Here is a 19,656-nt window from a genome sequence, read left to right as displayed (position 1 = left end):
AAGTGCAGGCAGGGGCCGCACCCTGGCAGGCTCTGCAGGACGTGCTAAGCAGCCAGATTTTATTCTGGAGGGAGTAACCGGACAGGTAAGAGGACATGGTCGGACAGGCATGTGGGATCATGGACCCTGATACGCTAGAGGGGAGGGGATGAAGACAGGGAGATGGGCCAGGCGCCATGACAGCATCCGGGTGAGAGATGAAGGGAGTCTGTGCCAGCAAGAACGGAAGAAGGGGCTGAGCTGCTTCTAGCTGCTGAGCACTAGCTGCTTCTACGAGTGAGTGTAAACTGAGTATGTCTGTGCGTTCAGGGTGTGCTATGCGTCTAGTTGTCAGTGAGTACCACCCTATAGATCTGCCTCCATCCCTCCATCCCTCCCTCCCTCCCTCCCTCCCTCCATCCCTCCTTCCATCCCATTGTTCTTTCAACAGTCTACCCTGTGCTTGGTCATTGGCAGTCCTGCCAGGTGGATCTCAGGACACAGAAAGGACATAACATCAAAACAGGTGCCTGGACATGCAGGGAGGCAGGCTTGTGGCATTTGAGAAAAACCTACGAGAGGACCTCCTCATGTGTGTGAGGGGCCTGTGGAGAGCCAAAGTCCACCAACTATGGCATCAGACAAAGTAAGGGCTGGACTGGAGGTAGTGCCATCCAGAAAGAGTTCCCAGACACCCCAGATTGGGTAAGAGGCCCCCTCTGTCCTTTACCCTCAGGATTAGCATAATGAACATCACTCTGTCAGGAGTGCAATCCTCCAGGCAGGACCACATCCAAGTCATCTTGGACTGGGTCATCCTGAGTCATCCCCAGGATCCCATACACAGGTATGTGAGCTGCTCTAGAAGTCCTTTCTGGCCGGTGGAACATTTCCTGTCCTGCACTGCCCACTGGGTCACCAGGGGCCAGTCAGAGCCCAGGTGTCAGAGCCCAAGCTGCTCTCCCAACAGGGCTCTCAGCCGAGGCCAGCCCAGGGGCAGGAGGAGTTCTGGCAGTTCCATCCACTGTGATCCCGCGTCCTTTCCCAAGTCCCCGTCTGTCCTGGGGGACCCTGGAGGCAGAGAGGGGACAGAGGCCACCCTTCCTCTTCTCCTCTCAGGCCCCTCCCCTGCCCAGGCCTGGCTGCAGGATACCTGCCCCTGCTCACCTATAGATCTTGCGGTAGGAGAGGTCACACCAGTAGATGCGATTGGTGGCAACTTCAACATCCAGCGCCACAACGTTCTTGAGCATGGGGATGAGGCGCGAGTAGTCTCGCTTCACCAGGTCTATCCTCCGCACTTCATGCCGGTTGGTGAAGATCAGGGAGGGGCTTTTGCCAGCTGCCATGCAGGATGGTTGAGAGAAAGGGTCAGTGCAAAAGGCGGGGCTCTACCCCTGGCTAGCTTGGGTGAGGATGCCTCGTTTCCCTATAATATAGGAGTGATAATTCCTAACTCACAGCTTAAAGGAGCAGATGAAAAATGGGTATAAAAAGTAAGGTACAAAGTACCACGCATAACAGAAGGATTTTTATTCTTTTTATTAGACACAAACACCCCCCACATCCTTTATGACTCCCCGTTTCCTCTTTAGGCTTACACTGAAGGCCTTCTGTGGTGTGACCCCGAGCTCCTGGTCTGGCCTCGTCACTCACCCCTAACACACCTTGACTCCAGCCACCAGACCACCTATTATGACCCAGCCGCAGCAGAGCTTGGCTGCCTCACGCCTCTGCTCAAGGAGTCCCCTCGCCCTAGAATGCAATGCTCCCTAACGCCCCTGCTTAGGGTCCCACTGCGACAGTTCAAGAAGGAGAAACAGGAGCATTAAGTGTTTTAGAAAGGGCCTGAGGCTACAGTGTAAGGACAAACATCAGAACTAGGGTGATTTAAAAGAGGAGACTCAGTCTCAGACTCTTCTCCCTGAAGCCGGAGTCTGTAGTCTATGCGGAATGTGTCTGGGGAAACGGCAAGGGATGAAGCTGCAGAGGCTGGCAGGGGCCAGATCGGGAAGGGTCCTGTGAGCTGGGTGTAGAGTTTGCCCTTGACTCTGAAACAGCAGCAGGGACGGGACAGTGGAGACAATACACAGCTGCCCACGCACACACAAAACCCACTTTTAGGAAGATCACTAGTGACCCTGACATTCCTGGCTACTCAATACAAGGGTCACTATCCCAGAGGCTGATGAGAGACTAGCACTTAACTCCGGCTGCCACTCCCACAGCCCGTTTTTAGATTACCGGGCCACTCTCAAGTACCGACACCTGTACCTGGTGCTGCCTGGGCCTTCTCCCTCTGTGTTGCACCTGGTCCCTGTCACTATGCATCTGTGCCAGGCTAATGAGTTCCCTGGGGGCCAGGAAGGACCAGCGCAGAGCCCTGTGGGCCTGGGCCTGTGACCTGTGTGTTGTGATGAGGAGGACGTGGTACCAGCAGAGAGTCCAGAAAAACAGAGCTCTGGGTACAGAAGGGGAAAGAAGGAAAGCCGACCTCAAAGACCTGCCATTCTTGTCACCCCCAAACGAGAGCAGTGGCACCAACCTTCAGAAGGCAGGAGCTGGTTTACGGGGTATCTTGGGGAGACCTCCACTGAGAGCCGTCTGTGACAGGAACCCAGCATGTGGATGACTGGGGTTTTTGTGTGACTGCACTTTGGAAGCTCATCTGCAGGGGCTTGGATTACATGGCAGGTGTGTGCTGTCTCCACTGCATGTATATAATCCGTGTTGTGGGTTACATGCATCCCACACAGGGAGGGCTGGGAGGGGAGAACAAGCCTCATGTGACACACGATGTGCTCATGTCCATGTCGCCTCTTGTGCAGTTGGGGCAGCACGGTTTTGGGTTTGCAGAGTGCGCGTCCATTACCGTGGCTGCTGTCCTGGTATAGTCTGCACACCGGGCATTGTATTCGGACATCTGAACTCCAGACTCATATGTCCAACTGCCTCCTCACGACTTCCACTCGGGTGGTGGTCTAGACAGCTTTCTCAGACTTACCATGCCCAAATCAACCTACTATTCCCCCAAACCTGCTCCTCTCACCATCTTTCCAGCTCCATAAATAGCAATCCTGTTTTCCCAAAAACCTTGCAGTAATCTTTGGCTCTTTTTTTTTCTCTCTCTCTCACATCCTTGCATTCAATGGATATGTGAATCCTGTGGCTTCAAAAGAAGTCCTGACGTTCAAAGTTATGTCGAGTCTGTCTGCTTCTCACGATTTGCACTGCGACACCCTGGTCCAAGCCACCCTCACTCCTTCTGGGTTATAGCAAAAACTTCTTACATGGTTTCCTGCTTCCTACCCTGACCCCTCAGAGTCTCCTCCCAGCACAGCAGCCAGAAGGAGCCTATGGAAATGTAAGGCACACCATGTCCCTCCTCCACTCAAAACCTTCCAAGGCTCCCCACTGACTGGGAGTGAAATGGAGAGTCAGCGCTTAGGATAGTCCAGAAGGCCTCTGTGATGTGCCCGAAGTCACCTCTCTGACTTCATCTCCTATGCTCCTCGCTCTAGCTAGGCCATTATCTGAACTCACCACACATGCTCCTGCCTCAGGGCCTTTGCACTTTCTGCTCCTTTGGCCTGAAATGTGGTTCCTGCAGATAAACGCATGGCTCCTTCCTTTACCTCCTTCATGTCTTGACTCAAACATTACCTTCTCAGGAAGGTGAGGCTTCCCTGACCACTCTAAAACTGTAGCCCTGTCTGCCCTCCTGCAATGCCCTCTCCCCTTCCCCACTTTCTACTCCTCCTAAGCCATTATCACCATCTGCCAGGCTCTGTTTTTTTGTGTTTTTGTTTTTGTTTTTTTAAGATTTTATTATTTAGGGACTCCTGGGTGGCTCAGCAGTTAAACGTCTGCCTTCAACTCGGGGCGTGATCCTGGGGTCCCAGGATGGAGTCCCACATCAGGCTCCTTGCATGAAGCCTGCTTCTTCCTCTGCCTATATCTCTGCCTCTCTGTGTCTCCCATGAATAAAATAAAATCTTTTAAAAAATAAATACAAATAAAAAAACTTTAAAAAGACTTTATTATTTATTTGAGATAGTAAGAGAGAGCATGAGAGTATGAGCTGGGGGGCAGAGGGAGAAGCAGACATCCCCCTGAGCGGGGAGCCTGACATGGGGCTCAATCCCAGGACCCTGGGATCATGACCTGAGTCGAAGGCAGACGCTTCACTGACTGAGCCACCGGGGTACCCTGTATTTTATTTATCAAATTTCTTGTCTGTCCTCCAGCAGGATATGAGTCGCACAAGGGCACACGGGGACCTGTGTCTGCTTTGCTTACTGCTAAATCCCCAGCGCCTAGGACAGTGTCAGGTGTTCAGCATAAAGAATGGAATAGAGTGTATTCAGGTGGCTGAACTGGTCAATGTGCAGGTCTGCGCATGTCATGCTCTCTATGGGGATGACCTGTTCCATGTGCTGTCTGCATGGTCCAGTTTTTGTCCGTACAATGTGTGCGGTGCAGGTGCACCCTCTATGCTATCCTGACTGGCTCTATGTAGGGTCCATGCAGGTGTCAGTGTGTGATGTGTTGTGTGCATGATGTACACTTACAGTCCAAGCATGTGTGCAACCTGCCTTGTGTGTGTATGCATGTGCATGCACAGGTGTGCCCATCTGCTCCTCACAGACGTGGCGACATGTTGCTTTCTGTACCCCTTCGGAGCTGCCCCGTTCCCCCCACCTCGGGGCGCCCATACCAACAGCCTTGCAGTTCTTGGTCAGCGTATCCATCTCATAGCCAGGGTGGCACTCGCACTTAAAGTAGCCCTTGTAGTTGACACAGATCTGGCTGCAGGCATCGGGGTCCTCACACTCGTCAATGTCTGTGAGGAGGAGCACAGGTCAGAACTGGCAGGGGGCTCGGCCTCTGCTTGGGGGTGGGCAGGGGCAGGAGAGGGGAGGGTCTCACCGCCACAGGTCTTCTGGTCCAAGAGCTGGTAGCCTGCTGGACACGTGCACTCAAAGCCGATCTTGAGGTCCGTACATATGTGGGAACAGCCCCCATTGTTGTGCAGACACTCATTCAGTCCTGGGGAGGGACACAGGCTCCTGAGGGTCCCAGAGCCCAGGCTAGGGTGGGGGCAGGACAGGGGCAGGGCTGGGAGCTGAGGTAGAGACTCGGGATGACAGGACCCCCGCAGAGCCCAGATGCTCTCCATCCACACTGAGCTGCAGCCTCATTAACCAGGCGACTGGTCAAGAGGAGGCTCAGAGAGGGGCAGGTCCTTGCTCAAGGCCAGACACAGAGGCAGGGACAGAGTGGGACTCAGGCCCTATGTCTCCCAGGCCAGGACTCTGTCTCCTGGGAGGCTCGAGGCAGTGAGGGCCACCTGAGGCCTTTCCTTCACAAGCACTCGCCTCACAGCTCCTCCTTCCTTGTGACCTCATGGTGCGTGGACCACACCTAACCCTCAGGATGCTTTAAGAACCCCTTCTGAAATGCCCTTGCTTAAACATCTCCAGCCTCAAGGAGCCTCCTTCCCCCTAAGGCAGCTGGCCCCATCTGCAATAGCTCTTTATGAAGCTCTTCCTCATTGGACTGGCCTTCCTGAAGCTTCTGCTCCCACTCCAGCTCTGCCAGGTAGGGTTGGCCAGAGTCTGATGGCTCCCTCAGAAGCTCCTTAAAGGGCTGATTTCTGGTGCCCTGCCATTCAAGTGTCTTCCTCTGGACACATCCCATCTGTCCACATCCCTCCCTGGACAGGGCCCAGAACTTGTCTGCCGCCAGCCAGTCTGAACAACAAAGGCTGTCCCCACTGAGCTTGTGGTTATGTAGGACTCCAAGCTTTATCTACACAGAGCTGCTGCTTGACCACTTCTCTCCTACCATGAAATATGATGTACTGTTATTTCCACCTTCTCCCCTCTCAGCACCTGTCCCTCTTCCTATACTTAGTCACAGGCCTGGTCCCGGGAATACCAACTGCCCCAAGGGCTGAAGGGATGCCAGGAGCTCATCTGCTCTCCCCATCCTCCACTCCCTCGTCCCCTCTGGCAGAGTCCTAAGGGAGGTCAGAGAGGCCAGGACCGAGGCTCACCATGTTCTCACAGCATCTTCTGAACTTTGGAATCACAGGTTAACTCTGCAAGCCAAGAGAAGGTGCCATGCCACCCTTCTACCCACCAGGTTCATGCAATCACCACTCCAGCCAAGCCAAGCAGAGCTGAGAGGAGCCAGCCATGGCCATGCACACAGCTGGTCTGAGCTGCCCACCCAAGGCCATGCACAGCTGTGGGTGCCCCACCTTCAGCCTAAGCCATGCTTAGGGATTATTCCCCATTACCCCTGGGCCTCCTCCTGTTTGCCTGGGATGTTGGTGGAACTGAAAGAACAAGATCACAGCAATCCCATGACTGGAAGGTTTGGGGTGACTGAGATGGGCCCAGCCCTGGGAAGGCCCAGCCACTTGGGGGGCGCTGAGCCAGGACAATTTTGAGGTGGTCTCTGCGGGGCACCACCGCAACACCAGGAATCTTCCATCACTCCACGCCTTCCCTGACCCGTATTATTCCCTCAGGGCTGTCCATCCATCTGCTCACTGCTCAGTCACTATCTCATTCATGCACCCACTCACTGCCCCCCTCCCCCCGCAGGCAGCAGCAATTCAACAGCTGTATGTACCAAGCACTTGACAGACTAGCACGTGTAGGATGGCTCTGAAAAGGGAAAAGGGTTCAGATTTCTCTGAAAGAAGAAAAGCACAGAGTCCTCTAGGGCTGAGGTGCATTGGAGCAAAAGAATGAGCAGTGGGTCTGGACCTTGTTGACCTTGCTCTGGAAGGCCACGGCCGCCAAGGCAGAGAGGCTGAAGGGGATTCCCTGGGCCTTCCCGGTTCTATCTAGCCTGGAAGCGATTCCATTGGATGCCTGCAGGGGATGGAGGGGTGGTGGTCCAGAGGCACCAGGGAAGGAAGGGGAAGGGTCACTTTCCCCAGCACATGCACATATTTGCATGCTCACACACGCCAGTTTACGTGCAGAGGCACCAACAGGCCCATGGGCTCCATAGACACATTCATACAGACACGGGGACACACAGAGACACGAGATGTGGTTCCCTTGCCTTACTAAGAAGAGCCATGGACACAGAGACTGGCCTCTCACCAGCACAGAGACACAAATACATGCATACCTACTTCTCTCAGGTGTGTCATGCAAAAGACCAGAAAGAAGAGATTTAGTAGGTTGGCAGTCCCTGGCTAACTCCAAATCAGGGTGGGGTGGGCAGCCAGACTCAGGTGCTCCCACTTCCTTATCCTCTTTTGTCTAGGCTCCTTCTTCTGGGGCTTTTCTTGGCAGGGCCTCTGCAGGAGCAGTAGGGCCCAAGAGGAGCGCCTATCCTGCAAATTCAGGTGGAGGGTGGGTGACCTTCACCCAACTACTCTTCCTTCCAAAATCAATTTTTAAATCTCCCCCAGGGGTGGCAACATGCTGCTCCTGGGGAGTTCTAGACAATGAGGATCCCTGGAGGGCCCAGGAGGGGAGGTGCTGAGTGAAAACGGGTCTGCCAGGAAGGTAGGGCTTGATCTAGGCTCTTTGCTCCCAGGAATTCTCTGTCCAAACCCCTGAGCTCAGAAATGAACCTTCCTGGAGCCCACACTGGGTTTCCGGCATGTTCTATCAGATGCCCACTTCACCTATAGCCCAGACTCTCCTGTTCTTTTTAGCCTGGAACCCACCCTGACAGCTCTAGCCATTAGGACAGCTCCCTCATTCCACCCCTTACTCATGCCCAGCCTGTAAGTCTTGTCTCCCAGAAAGTCCAAGCTCCTTGGGGCTCAGGATAGTGCCACCTCCTGTTGCTGGGTCTGCCTTACTCTCACTCAGGCCTGGCCTGAGGTGGGCGGCCTTGGATGCACCGCAGTTGGCTACCTCCTGCTGTCCCATCTCTCCCCCTTTGCCAGGATTCCTACAGGGCCTGGAAGGCCTCAGAGGCAGGGCACTGGCTAGGTCGGCAGGGTAGAATCACTGAGGAAGAAAGTTTCAGAGTGAGCACACACTCAGAGGTCTGAATGAGGAAGGAGGGAGGAGAGGCCAAGTCTGTGAGAGGAAGCATAATTGAGCACCTGGGTTGGAAAGGAGAGGCAGTTCGATTTGGAGAGATACAGAAAGAGGCCCCAAAGGCAGAGAGTCCCACCTGAGGCCAAAGGACAGCGCAAGAGTCCAGAGAGAGGGTCAGAGCAGACTGTGTGCAGAGGGGCAAGGCATGGGCCTGGGCCCGGATGCCAGGGGGTGCGGTGGGTGGGGGGGTTAGTCCAGCAGCCAGAAGTGGACAGGTACTGTACCACACTCTTTCAGAGGCTCATCCGACCAGTCCCGGCAGTCTCTTTGAGCATCACACACTTTCCCGCCGTCCACGCACTCGCCACTCTTACACTGAAATCTGCGGGGACCCTCACATGTTGACTCTGTCGGGCCGGACAAGAGAGTGGACAGGACCTATGAGACCTTGGGCAGGAGGGCTGGTCTAGGTCCATGGGAGGCGAGCAGAGTTCCAGCCCCAGCCCCAGTCCTACTGGTCTCTAGAGGGCCCAGGACAGATGGTTGAACACAGGGCTGGTGGGAGCTCAGCTCTCAGAAGTGCAGGACCCCAGGGATAATCAGGATGCCCAAGCATCATCTAGCTGGGTAAGGCCGGGGCGGGGTGGGGGTGTGTGCCTATCTGGCAGTGCTGGGCCCGGAGACAGAAAAGCAGGAGCCCTACAGAGATCCTGGGGGCTGCACTGACCATCTGAGGTGGACCTGTGCCCTGGAGGCCCTGCACAGGGGAGGTCACCTCACTGCTCAACCCTTCATCCATTACCCCAGATGACCCCTGATCAGGACCCTGGCTCCTGCAGGCGGGGAGTGATAACCAAACAGTCATCTGAGAATTAAGGGGGCTCCGTGGGGACTGAACCTCCACTCCTGGGAAGGAAGCCACTTGGAGGCCCGGATGTGGACAAATGATGGAGGCTAGACATCCTACAGTGACTTTTCATGTACCCCTAGTCCTCTCAGCTTTTGCAAAGTCCTTTAAAATCCTGTTCTGGGGCCAATAGGACCCCAGGAAGTAAATCTAGGTAATTTAGGGGCAAGTGATGCTCTGGGGGAAGACACATCTCAGGGACCGAGCGGAAACCTCTCTGAACTCTGCTCTCTCTGGAGCCCAGAGAGCTCAGGGCTCTTCTTCAGGGAGAGTGTCACTCCTGTGGCCCAACCCCACATACCCTGTAGACAGCCAGCTTCGTCACTCCCATCTGGACAGTCCTGTTCCTGGTTACAGCGTTTGAGTGTTGGGACACAAGTCCCATCCCCACACTGGAACTCATCCCCACGACACGTCCCCAGAGCTGCCAAGAGAGGGCAAAGAGAGTGGGTCAGGCCCAAGGTGGTGTTAGGACCTCTCTCCTCCCCCAGCCCCCAACGCCCAGACCATATCCACCCTCAGCAAGAACAGAACCAGTGGCTGAGCTTGGGAGTCCTCAAAGGACACCTGGCCAAGGCACTTTCAGTGTAGAAATGGGGAGACTGAAGCTCAGAGAGGGCGAAGGCCTCACCCAGGATCACATAGCACTCTGGCTGGCAGAGCCAGGACTAAAACTCAGGTCCCGTTTTCCCATCCACCACCTCTCCCCAGAGCCACCTGTCCCCAGTGGACCCGTGGCCCTCTTTTGAGTGTTGGTGCTCATTACTTAACGACTTCATCCCTTCAGCAAATCCTTCCTGAGCACCTACTGCATGCCGGGCACTATGTGGGACGTCGGGAACCCAGAGACTACTGGGGGGCTCCCCACCTTCTTGGAGCTCAAGGTACTACTGGAAGGGGAGCTGAGGAACAAACAGACGACATCACAGCAGAGCTGTGCTGAAGGAGATGGTGGTTCAGGGGAGGCGGGGAGTACCGGGTGGGGAAGCCCAGCTGGGAGGGTTGAGGCCCAGCAGGTGGAGGGGGGCAGCTCCTGAGTGTACCAAGGTCCCGGGCACTGCAGCCAGGAGGCAAATGCTCCAAAGGGCAGGGCCGGAGAAGACCCTCGGCCTCTGCGGTCAGACCCGAGCTGCTCCAAGCAAGGACTCCACCTGCCTCAAGCCCGGGCGCCGTAACCCGGGTAACCAGGGCCTGCAGTGAGGGGGCAGGCGCGCCCGTGGAAGGGAGCGGGGGCTTACGGCAGTCGGCCTCGTCCGACTTGTCCTTGCAGTCGCGGTCGCCGTCGCAGCGCCAGCCCAGGTGCACACACTCGCCGCTGCGGCAGGCGAACTGGGCGGCAGCGGCGCAGGCGGCGGGCGCGGCGGTGGCCCCGGGGCACAGGTCGGCCGCCTCGTCCGAGCGGTCCTCGCAGTCGAACTGGCGGTCGCAGACCCAGCGCTCGGGGATGCAGGTGCCGCCGCCGCCGCCGCAGCGGAACTCGCGGGGCCCGCAGGCCGGGTCGGCGCAGCCACGCTCGTCGCTGCCGTCGCCACAGTCGTCGTCGCCGTCGCACACGAACACGGCGGCCAGGCAGGAGCGGTTGCTGCACTGGAACTCGTGCGGGGCGCACACTGCGCGGGACAGAGAGCCGGTCGGCCCCGCTGCGGGCGGGCGGGGACACGACGACACCCTGACGCTTGCCCACGGGCCACAGGTGGGGGCCTGACTGGGGGACCGGAGGGCACTGGGGCTTCTGATCCCAGCAGGGGCCTCGCAGGGGACCTTGGGCAACACCCTGCCCTCCCTGACCTCGCGGCCTCCTCGCGGGGATGATTCCCCTCGGGCAACAGCACGGAGGTGGGGCTGGGAGCACCTGGGCGGCAGGCCCGGCCGGTCTTGAAAGGCCAGGTGATGTTCCTGGACACGACACCCAACGTGACGCTGACCCTTCCCCAAGGAATCAGGTCTGGAGCTGTCTCCTGATGGCAGGGCTGAGGCCTCTTCCCACAGCTATGTGCCCGCAGCATCCGGGTCAGTCCCCTGGCCTGGCATCCAGGCCGCTGGGCACGGAGCCGCTGCTCTACCCCAACACCTCAGTCAGCCATACTAGACCCTTGGTCCACCTGCTCACCTCGAGGCCTTCGCCCAAGCTGTCCCCTCTGCTGGGCGCTCGCCTCCTGCCCACCGCTGCCTCTGTATTTCAGTGACATGTACTCATCCTTCAGGGGCCCCACGTCCACCTTTTATAACACCCTTTGTACTTTCCTACTTGGGAAGCCTCCCTCCACCCCTGCTCTCCTTCTGTGTGCCCTTCACAGCATGCTCATGTGTCTGGGTCTCATGTCCTTCTGTCTCCCTCACAACTACTGCGTGGGGATGGGCTCTGAGACTGACCCAGCTTGTCCTGAGAGCCTGGCACAGAGCTCCCTGCAGGGGGCAGCTGTGCAGTGGGTGGATGGGTGTGGGCAGTAACTAAGGGATGTGCAGTAGTCAAGGGCACGGGTCACTGGCCCTGCCTGGGGCCCTGGGCTTCCTCTGTCTAGTGAACTGCTCACTTCAGAGGCTGGGAGGGCTTTGGAGACCACCAGCCCAACTGCTAGTTTACAGATGGGGAAACTGAGGCCCAGAAGGAGCAACTTGCCCAGGGTCACACAGAACCAGAACTCAGGTTTGGGGCTCTTCTCTCCTACTCTGACCCCTCTCAGTTCCCTTGTTTTCTCTTCTTTTCCTGGAATGGAAGCCATTTTCAGAGCAGCGACCTCCTCATCTCCTCCCTGCTTCATTCCTTACACAGAGGCCACGGCTAGGTCTGGGGGCTGTAGCCTTGGGTAACCTGATGGTGGTGGCAGCACCAGATCTCTCCACATGGGGGCACCAAGAGTCTGCTTCTATTTTCTGATAGAAAAATGTCATTTTTCATTGTTATTGAACATAAAATAGAATGATGTCTTAGGTTTCACAATGTAGGCAGCTCGTCATGTGTGTCTGACAGCTCTATCAAGTTTCTGACAGTTGCGTTTCTCCCCCTTCTGGGATTTTCGGATGTTGGGGCACTGGTGGGAAAACCACATGCTACCTTGTGGTGCCTGCCCCCCAAGATTACACCGATGCCTGGAGAAGCTCCCCTCTTTCCTGCCAGACTCAGCTTGCATGTGTCTGGGGGTGGGTAAAGACTCACTAAGTTCAGAGTTCTGGGAGGAAGTCCTTCCTTATTCTGAGTTCTCCCTAAGGTTTTAAAGTTGACAACGACTTCAAGAGCCATATTCTCACACCTGCCTCCAGAGACCCCACTCCCAGCACTCACAAATGGAAGCAGCTCTGGGGGAGGAGAGAAAGAATAATTTTTGCTCCTCTGCCCAGCTGGTCCAGAGCTGTAGCAGAGCCATCCAGTAGGACCTTCTAGCCACCCTCCCGTCTCCCATAATTAATGAAGAACATGCCTGCCACACAATTTGCCCTAGTTAGAGATACTCCCACCCTGTGCAATCGTGGCTGATGGCCCTTAGAGCTGAGGAAACATCTGATGGTGGTGGGAGGCGGGTGCGGAGTAAGAAGAGAAGAGGATTCATATTGGCCAGTGAAGGCCTGCAAAATTATCACAGCTCAGGAATCAAGCCAGTGCCATCACCACGGACGGCTCTGAAACTGCTGGTCCCAGCCAGCATCTCCTCCCCACACCCAGATGCTTCCTGCTTCAGACACATCAGAACTCCAGACTTGGAATCTAGAGTGCTGTGACTCAGACACCTCCAGAAAGAGATGGCATTTCCCTTGGGCCAGGGAGTATGGATGGGATGTAAATATAGAGGCTGGTGGATAAGTGCCTGGCAAAAGTCCTCATAATACCCCAAACCACCTATATTTCAGTCCAGCCTTGCAGCCTAGTTATCGACAGCCAGTCTGTCTCCCCTATTAATCATGAGCTCCCGGAGGAAGGTGGCACGTAGGATTCACCTCATCATCCCTTCCAGAGCCTGGCTCTGGGCCTGGCACACAGTAGGTGTCCATCCAATTGAAACAAGCATAAGCCCCACTGGCCCAGGACCTGCTGGCCTGCTCCCTGGGCAGGAGATAATCCTGTGTTTGAAGCTCAGTGATGTGGAACTGCCCCAATGACCGCTTCCATCTGTTCCTGCCGAGGCTGCTGGGTCTGTCTTCCCGCCCTGTGACATTCCTGCTGGAGTCTGAGATTTCAGCATCAGGCGTCCTTCACACTTCAGGAGTCTGCCCCTCCCCCACCCCAGCACCACCAGTGCCCTGGCCCAGGCCACCACCATGACTCCCTATGGCCCAACCCTGGCCCCCTGCCCTTGCTCGGAACTCAGTGGAGACGGATGGAATGGATGAATAGATGTCAGATATGGTAAAAAGACTCCTGGGCTCGGCTGTCCAGAGCCAGATCTGAATCTCAGTTCCATCACTCGACATTGGAAGCTATTCCTCGCTTGTCTGAGCCTCAGTTTCCTCACCCATAAAATGGGGATGACAATGGCTGCTTGTGCAGTGGTTGTGCGGATGAAAGCCGGAAATGTCTCTCCAGAGCGCCTGGCCATTACTAGTGTCCTCATGGTTACCCTTTGCTCTCCCCCCACCGAGCCCCTCCAGAAAGCCCCTCCAGAAACGGCTGCTGCTCCCTGAGGCTGCCTCACTTCCCAGCAGACCCTGGGACCTAACCCAACTCACAGGTGGCACAGCTGGCCTCGTCTGCACCGCTCTCACAGTCCTTCTCCCCGTCGCAGCGCCACGAGGCAGGCACACACTTGTGGCTGGCGGGTCCACAGCTCAGCTTCTCTGCAGGACACACCTGCTTGGCTGTAGAGACAGACACACATGCATGGCTTAGCCAAGGGGGACATGGGGCATGGCGCCAACCGGTCCTCCTGCCTGACCCCAGCCACCTGGCCCAAGGCCTTGGGAATCCATCAGGGCCTCCCTGCCCCGGGTCTCAGTTTCTTCATCTGAGAAGCAGCGTCGTCCACCCCAAAGACCCTCTGAATCCTACATCTGATCCCCCCACTCCCTGCTAATGCCCTCTCGTGGGCCCCTGGGCCCTGGCACTCAGGCCCATCCTGGATCCAGCCACCCGTTTGCCTCACCAGCCCTGCCTCCCACCCTTCAAAACCTCCCCTTGAGCTCCAGCAACACAAAATTGCCCTGCCCTTCATGCTTCTCTGCCATTTCCCTACTGTGTGCTAGGGCTGAAATATGCCCCGACTGGGCCTCGGTTTGGCTTCCAGATCAGCAGCTCCGTGATCTGAACCTGTGGATTAGGAGGGCTCACCAAGGCCAGAGCAGCTCCCTGGGTACGCCACCCCCCTCCCGCCCCCTCCCCTGGTGATGGTGCTGAGCCCGCATCAGAGCAGTGCCGCGCTGCAGGGCCCAGCGGGACCACACAGCTATAATTACTGCAGCAGCAATCAGAGGCTGACTCAATCAGGGGCCTGGAGCCCCAGGGTTGATTCTCAATTTGGAAGAAAGAATGAGAACCCTGATCAGGGCTGGGCACAGCTCTCATCCCGAGCATCCCAGGACGATCCACGTGACAGAGCCAGCTGTGGCAGACGCATTTCAGACCTCTGCGGCCGGCTCCCTGCTACTCTCCATGGTATAAACGCTGTCGTCTCCAGGATGTGCCAGGCACAGAGCTAGGCACTCACTTAATCCTCACAATAGCCCAGCAGGGTGAGGATTATGTCAAGCTCTCCAGCTTGGAGGTCACGGGCAGGGGCTCTGGAACCTGGCTTCCTGGGCATGAATTCGGTCACTCACTGGCCATGTGAGCTTGGCCCACAGTCCTCACCTTGGTGCCAAGACAGTGGGGCTGATACTATTCCCTAGTACGTAGGATTTTTAACATCTGTCAGGCACGTAGAAGAAAGCCCAGCCCAGTGCTCACTGATGATTATCCGCTAGTATTCTCCAAACGGACAGATAAGGACTTGTACATTCACTCAGTGAGTATGTCCTGAGGGCTACTGTGTACCAGAGGGCGGTAAGCACTGGGTTCTAGTCACACAGCTGCTAAGAACTGCGTGACGACTCCAAGTCAGCTGGGGCTGACCCCAGAGGCTTGGCACAGTCTGTTGCACCTGCCGGCATAGGGTCACTCAAACCTCACTCAATTTCGCCCCCTCATCTCAGACCAGTTTCCCCTTCTCTGACTTTCATAGCTGGGATGGTAGGGCAAGAGAGATGGAGAAAAGGGATAGGATGGGGCAGAGGGCAGGTGTTTGAGGCAGGGCCCCCAGACGCTGCTATGCCAAGGGGGAGGAGTACCTTGGACTCCAGAGTTATCCCTAGGAATACATTTCATGAAATATGAGGCAACCCATTGGGAATACAGGATCTATGGGATTCATTTTTTAGAAATTCCCCTTCACAAGTAACTGTGGCATAGAGCCCTAGAGAGCGCTGACCCTCCAAGATCTTTTACAAAGGCTGCCTTGGGGCTGTACTGCAGGGTGTTGAAGGAGGTATGGCAGCTGGGAGGTGGGGCCCTTCCAGAACACCTCTCTATGGCCCCCACACTGCAGGACCCCTGTAAGCACAGGAAGGAGCTGAAGCTGACCAGTGTTTCCCAGAGTCCTGACTGCAGGGTGCGGTGTGAGGAGCTGCTAAAAGTGCAGGTTCCTGGGCCTGGCTCATATCAGACCAAATCCAGACTTTGAGGGCAGAGCCCAGGAACATGCATTTCAGCAAGTCCCCCTGCCCCCTGCCCCAGTGATTCCCATGCACCCCATCTGAGAGTCATTGGGTTAAAATTCTGCAAGTCTAAAGTATATAGAATATTTTATCTCCTTGAAACTCCCTCCCATAAGGGTGACAGAGGCATTCTGTATGCCTGCAAGCTCCCGAGAGAACAGTGACACAGAGGGACGAGGTGACCATGTATCCTGAGCCAGGCCTCTGGAAACAGAACTTGAGCAGGGAACTGGAAGGAAGCCCTATTTACTGAGCACCCACAGGGCATCAGGCTATGCCATTTCCCACATCGCCCTCCACCTCCCAGGTCAGCAGACCCTGCAGGCTGTAAGTGCCCACTCCAGGGTGCCATTCACAAAGGTCATCCTAGCAGCACCCCCAGAGGAGAGCAGGGCAGCAGTACTTAAGATAGGCACTCCGTTTTAGAGATGAGGAAACAGGCTCAGAGAGAACAAGGAACTGATCCAAAGATGCACAGCAGGTGAGAGGCAGAGTCCTGGTTCCTCTGACTGAACCTGCCCTTTCCATCAAGCCCTGCAGGCTCCTGTGGGTAGAGTAGTCCAAACCTGCCCCAAACTCTACACCTCAAAGCCCAGGTGAGTGAAATGGCCCTTCACCATCTTTCCTCACCTCTTAAGGCCTGGTTCTGCATACCCCAGTGCAGCAGGCAGCCGCTTGAACTTTTATTTTTTTTTTTTTTTTTCGCTTGAACTTTTAATGAATATTTATATAGTTAATTGCATAACCTTTCAGCAAGGACAATGATTAAACAATCCGTCTGCTTTCTTTCTTTATAATTAATAAGACATTTGCTGTGTCCTTAAATAGACAGCTCTAATTACAGGCTCTGGAGGATTCAGCAATGCCTGACACCAGCCCTCCTACCTTCAAAGTGCCAAGGCACTGTCCTGGAATGCTAGGACACGAGAGGTCACCTGGAGGAGCACCCATTACGGTAACAGGAGACAGTGGCCCAAAGAGGGGAAGGGACCATCTAGGAGACTAGATACCAGGTGTTTCAACCACCTCTCTCTCTGAGAACCTCCCCATCGCTGTTGTTAATACAGCTTCTCCCCAAGGCTAGGAGGCGAACCTCACTTTCTAGGCTCCCGGCTCAGGCCTCCTCACTGCCTAGCCCTGGGAAGCTGGTCTGGGTAAGTGCTGACATGCAGTATCACCTTATGAGGGAGGGGAGTGCTATTACTACCTCCTGTTTACAGATGAGGCAAGCAGAGCCCAGAGAGGGTAAGGTGTTTGCTCAAAGACAGAGCAGAGTTGGACTTCCAGCCCAGGTCTCTTACCTCCAAACACACTGTTTAACCACGGCCCATGAGGAAAGCAGGCCCCGTTGGTGCCCCCAATCCCTCTGGGCTGGAGACAGGGTCACCAGAGGAAGGAAGCTCACCGGGCCTTTACTCAGACAGCATGGCCACCTCATGTCCACATTCAGGACAGCCAGCAAGTCACTTAACCTCTCTGTGCCAAGGCTCCATCTGAAAACGGGGCTACATGCTCTCTTAGAATTGGTTGTTGGCTTAAATGAGGAAACATGAAAATCTAGACACTCAGAGCCTGGAACAAACTCAGAAACCAGTTGCCCCTGTTTCCTCTCATGAAATGCAAATGCAAGGGGCTGGGTGGGCTCTGCTCTCATCCCTGGGGTAGTCATTACCAGAGTCCACAGGGCCTTCCGCAGAGGAAGATGCCCTGAGGAATGCCCTGGCCTGTCAAGTGTCCTCGAGGTCCTGAGAGGCAGGTGTGAAGAGCCCCACCATCTCTAAGATACCAGGCATCCTCCAAAGTCAGCAAGGACCTGGAACTGCATGCCAGAGTGGCTGGAGGCATTATCAAGTCCCAGAGAATCCTGCCCCAGAAATCCAATCCACTGGCATTCTCTAACGTATGAGTTCACAAATTGATGAAAAGAGAAATGTCTGGTGAATAAAAGAATGAAAGTGTATGATGGCTGCTTAGTGAGCAAGCACATCTGCAGCATCAGGACATGTGAGGCTTAAGGGCAGGCAACCTCCAGATAGGAACTGGGGACTGCCAGCTCCTGGGGTGGGGGGCCAGGGACTCAGGCAGTAGGGCTCCCAGGGTCCAGCTGCTGCCCAGGAAGCACGGCGGGGGGGTGGGGGCAGTCAGACCTGCCTCCTTCCCACGGGCTCAGGCAAAGGACGCCTAGCTGGTCAGCCTCTAGCCTGCCTCTGGGCCTCTCAGACTGATCGATAATAGGAAGGGGCACTGGGTTCATCTGTAAGGTCCCTCTTCCACTGGAAAGGTTCTAAGACGATGAATAAAATCCCATTTTCAATAAGCAGTACCCAAAGTTGCAACTCACTCACCTTGAATCAACCTCCCCATCCCCACCCCGTACCCCTCCCATCAGACGCCTGAAGGTGGGTCAGAAGCGTCCCCAATCAAGTGAGCTATAATTAGAGCCGAAGTGCCACTTTCATTAGGCAAATGTCCCAGGCTTTCCTACTGTGACTCCTGGCCGTATTTGATAGACACAAATCCCAGAACCAGAGGAAAGAAAGCCTGGAGAAACCCTAGCTAGCTACGGGTGGATGACATAGTAGGGGAGCACGAAAATGGGGACCTGCTCCCAAATTCCTTTCCTTCTCTATCCAAACCCCCTTACTTACTCTAAAATTTTAAACTAGGGATCCCTGGGTGGCTCAGTGGTTTAGCGCCTGCCTTTGGCCCAGGGTGTGACCTTGGGGTCCCAGGATCGAGTCCCATGTCGGGCTCCCGGCGTGGAGCCTGCTTCTCCCTCTGCCTGTGTCTCTGCCTCTCTCTGCTCTCGCTCTCTCTCTCTGTGTGTCTATCATGTTATTCATAAAATAACAAGTTATTCAAAAAATAAAATCTTTAAAAAAATAAAAATAAAATAAAATTTTAAACTGGTGTATGGGAGAGAGGGTCTGGAATCAAAACACAGTCTATAAGAGTAACACTGCCATTTACTCCAGCACCAACACTTTGCCGTATCTTTTCCATCTCATCTTCGTAACCCCCATAAGGTATATGTCATCACTCCATTTTACAGATGAGTAAACTGAGGCTCAAGGAGACTGAGCAACCTGCCTGAAGTCTCACAAGACCTAGACCCAGGGATCCCTGGGTGGCGCAGCGGTTTGGCGCCTGCCTTTGGCCCAGGGCGCAATCCTGGAGACCCGGGATCGAATCCCACGTCGGGCTCCCGGTGCATGGAGCCTGCTTCTCCCTCTGCCTATGTCTCTGCCTCTCTCTCTCTCTCTCGCTCTATGTGACTATCATAAAAAAAAAAAAAAAAAAAAGACCTAGACCCAACTATATCACACACCAAACCCACTACACTTTACTCCTGTCTATAATCTTTTTTTTTTAATAAAGATTTTATTTATCCATGAGAGACAGATTGAGAGGCAGAGACACAGGCAGAGGGAGAAGCAGGCTCCCTGCAGGGAGCCCGATGTGGGACTTGATCTCAGGACCCCGGGATCACAACCTAAGCCAAAGGCAGGTGCTCACCCGCTGAGCCATCCAGGCGCCCTTGCCTATAATCTTTCTTTGAGTTGCCATTGATAGTCCCTAGGAACCCGGTTAGGCTAAAGAGGTGAACCTGGTAGACTAAGGAGGTTGCTATGGCAACACCAGTTAAATGGGCAGTGGGTTGGCTACCAGGTTCCCATTCGGAAGGGAAACAGTGAGCAAGCCTGCTGCCAGGTCCTGCTGTCCCAAATTCTGCTAACCCCTGAGGTCCTACTCTGGCCCACCTCCTCTGGGCAGCGCCCCCCAACCCACCCACAGGCCTTGTCCACCTCTGATCAATGTAACTGAACTGCACAATAGGTGGGATCCTGGGCCTTATGCCTCAGCTGGGAGAGAGGGTCCTAAGAGTCCAGGAATCTTAGATCATGGTCTTTGGGATTCTGAGATGTTAGAAACTAGAGCCCAGAGAGGGACGGGAAGGTGTGCAGGATCTCACAGCAAATTCACTAGGAGAACCCAGAGGAGGGCTGGGCCTCCTGACTCCCAGGGTTCATCCTGGACTCCTGTTCCCACAGGTGCTCTGTCAAACCT

The 19,656-nt window shown here is 55.3% G+C and overlaps 1 protein-coding gene across 10 annotated transcripts in view; it reads right to left on the bottom strand.

Moving 5' to 3' along the window:
* The window catches only part of LRP8 (LDL receptor related protein 8), a 79,711-nt gene that overhangs the window by 22,162 nt on the left and 37,893 nt on the right, over nucleotides 1-19,656 (bottom strand). For 3 of the 10 annotated variants that reach the window (XM_025427670.2, XM_025427671.3, XM_025427669.3), the window contains 6 exons: nucleotides 13,570-13,698; nucleotides 10,146-10,517; nucleotides 9,209-9,331; nucleotides 4,909-5,028; nucleotides 4,697-4,822; nucleotides 1,147-1,321 (listed from right to left, as the gene is read on the bottom strand). In XM_025427670.2, coding sequence (XP_025283455.1) covers nucleotides 1,147-1,321; nucleotides 4,697-4,822; nucleotides 4,909-5,028; nucleotides 9,209-9,331; nucleotides 10,146-10,517; nucleotides 13,570-13,698 — 1,045 coding nt within the window. Of the gene's footprint in view, nucleotides 1-1,146; nucleotides 1,322-4,696; nucleotides 4,823-4,908; nucleotides 5,029-6,283; nucleotides 6,323-8,284; nucleotides 8,408-9,208; nucleotides 9,332-10,145; nucleotides 10,518-13,569; nucleotides 13,699-19,656 lie in introns of all 10 variants that reach the window. The other 7 variants (XM_025427675.2, XM_025427676.2, XM_049110436.1 and 4 more) reach the window with 6 other exon arrangements.

The sequence above is a fragment of the Canis lupus genome, chromosome 5 (genome assembly GCF_003254725.2).
Source record: "Canis lupus dingo isolate Sandy chromosome 5, ASM325472v2, whole genome shotgun sequence".
NCBI lineage: Eukaryota > Metazoa > Chordata > Mammalia > Carnivora > Canidae > Canis > Canis lupus.
The sequence above is the reverse complement of the archived record's forward strand: the minus strand, read 5'-3'. Positions and strand labels throughout refer to the sequence as shown.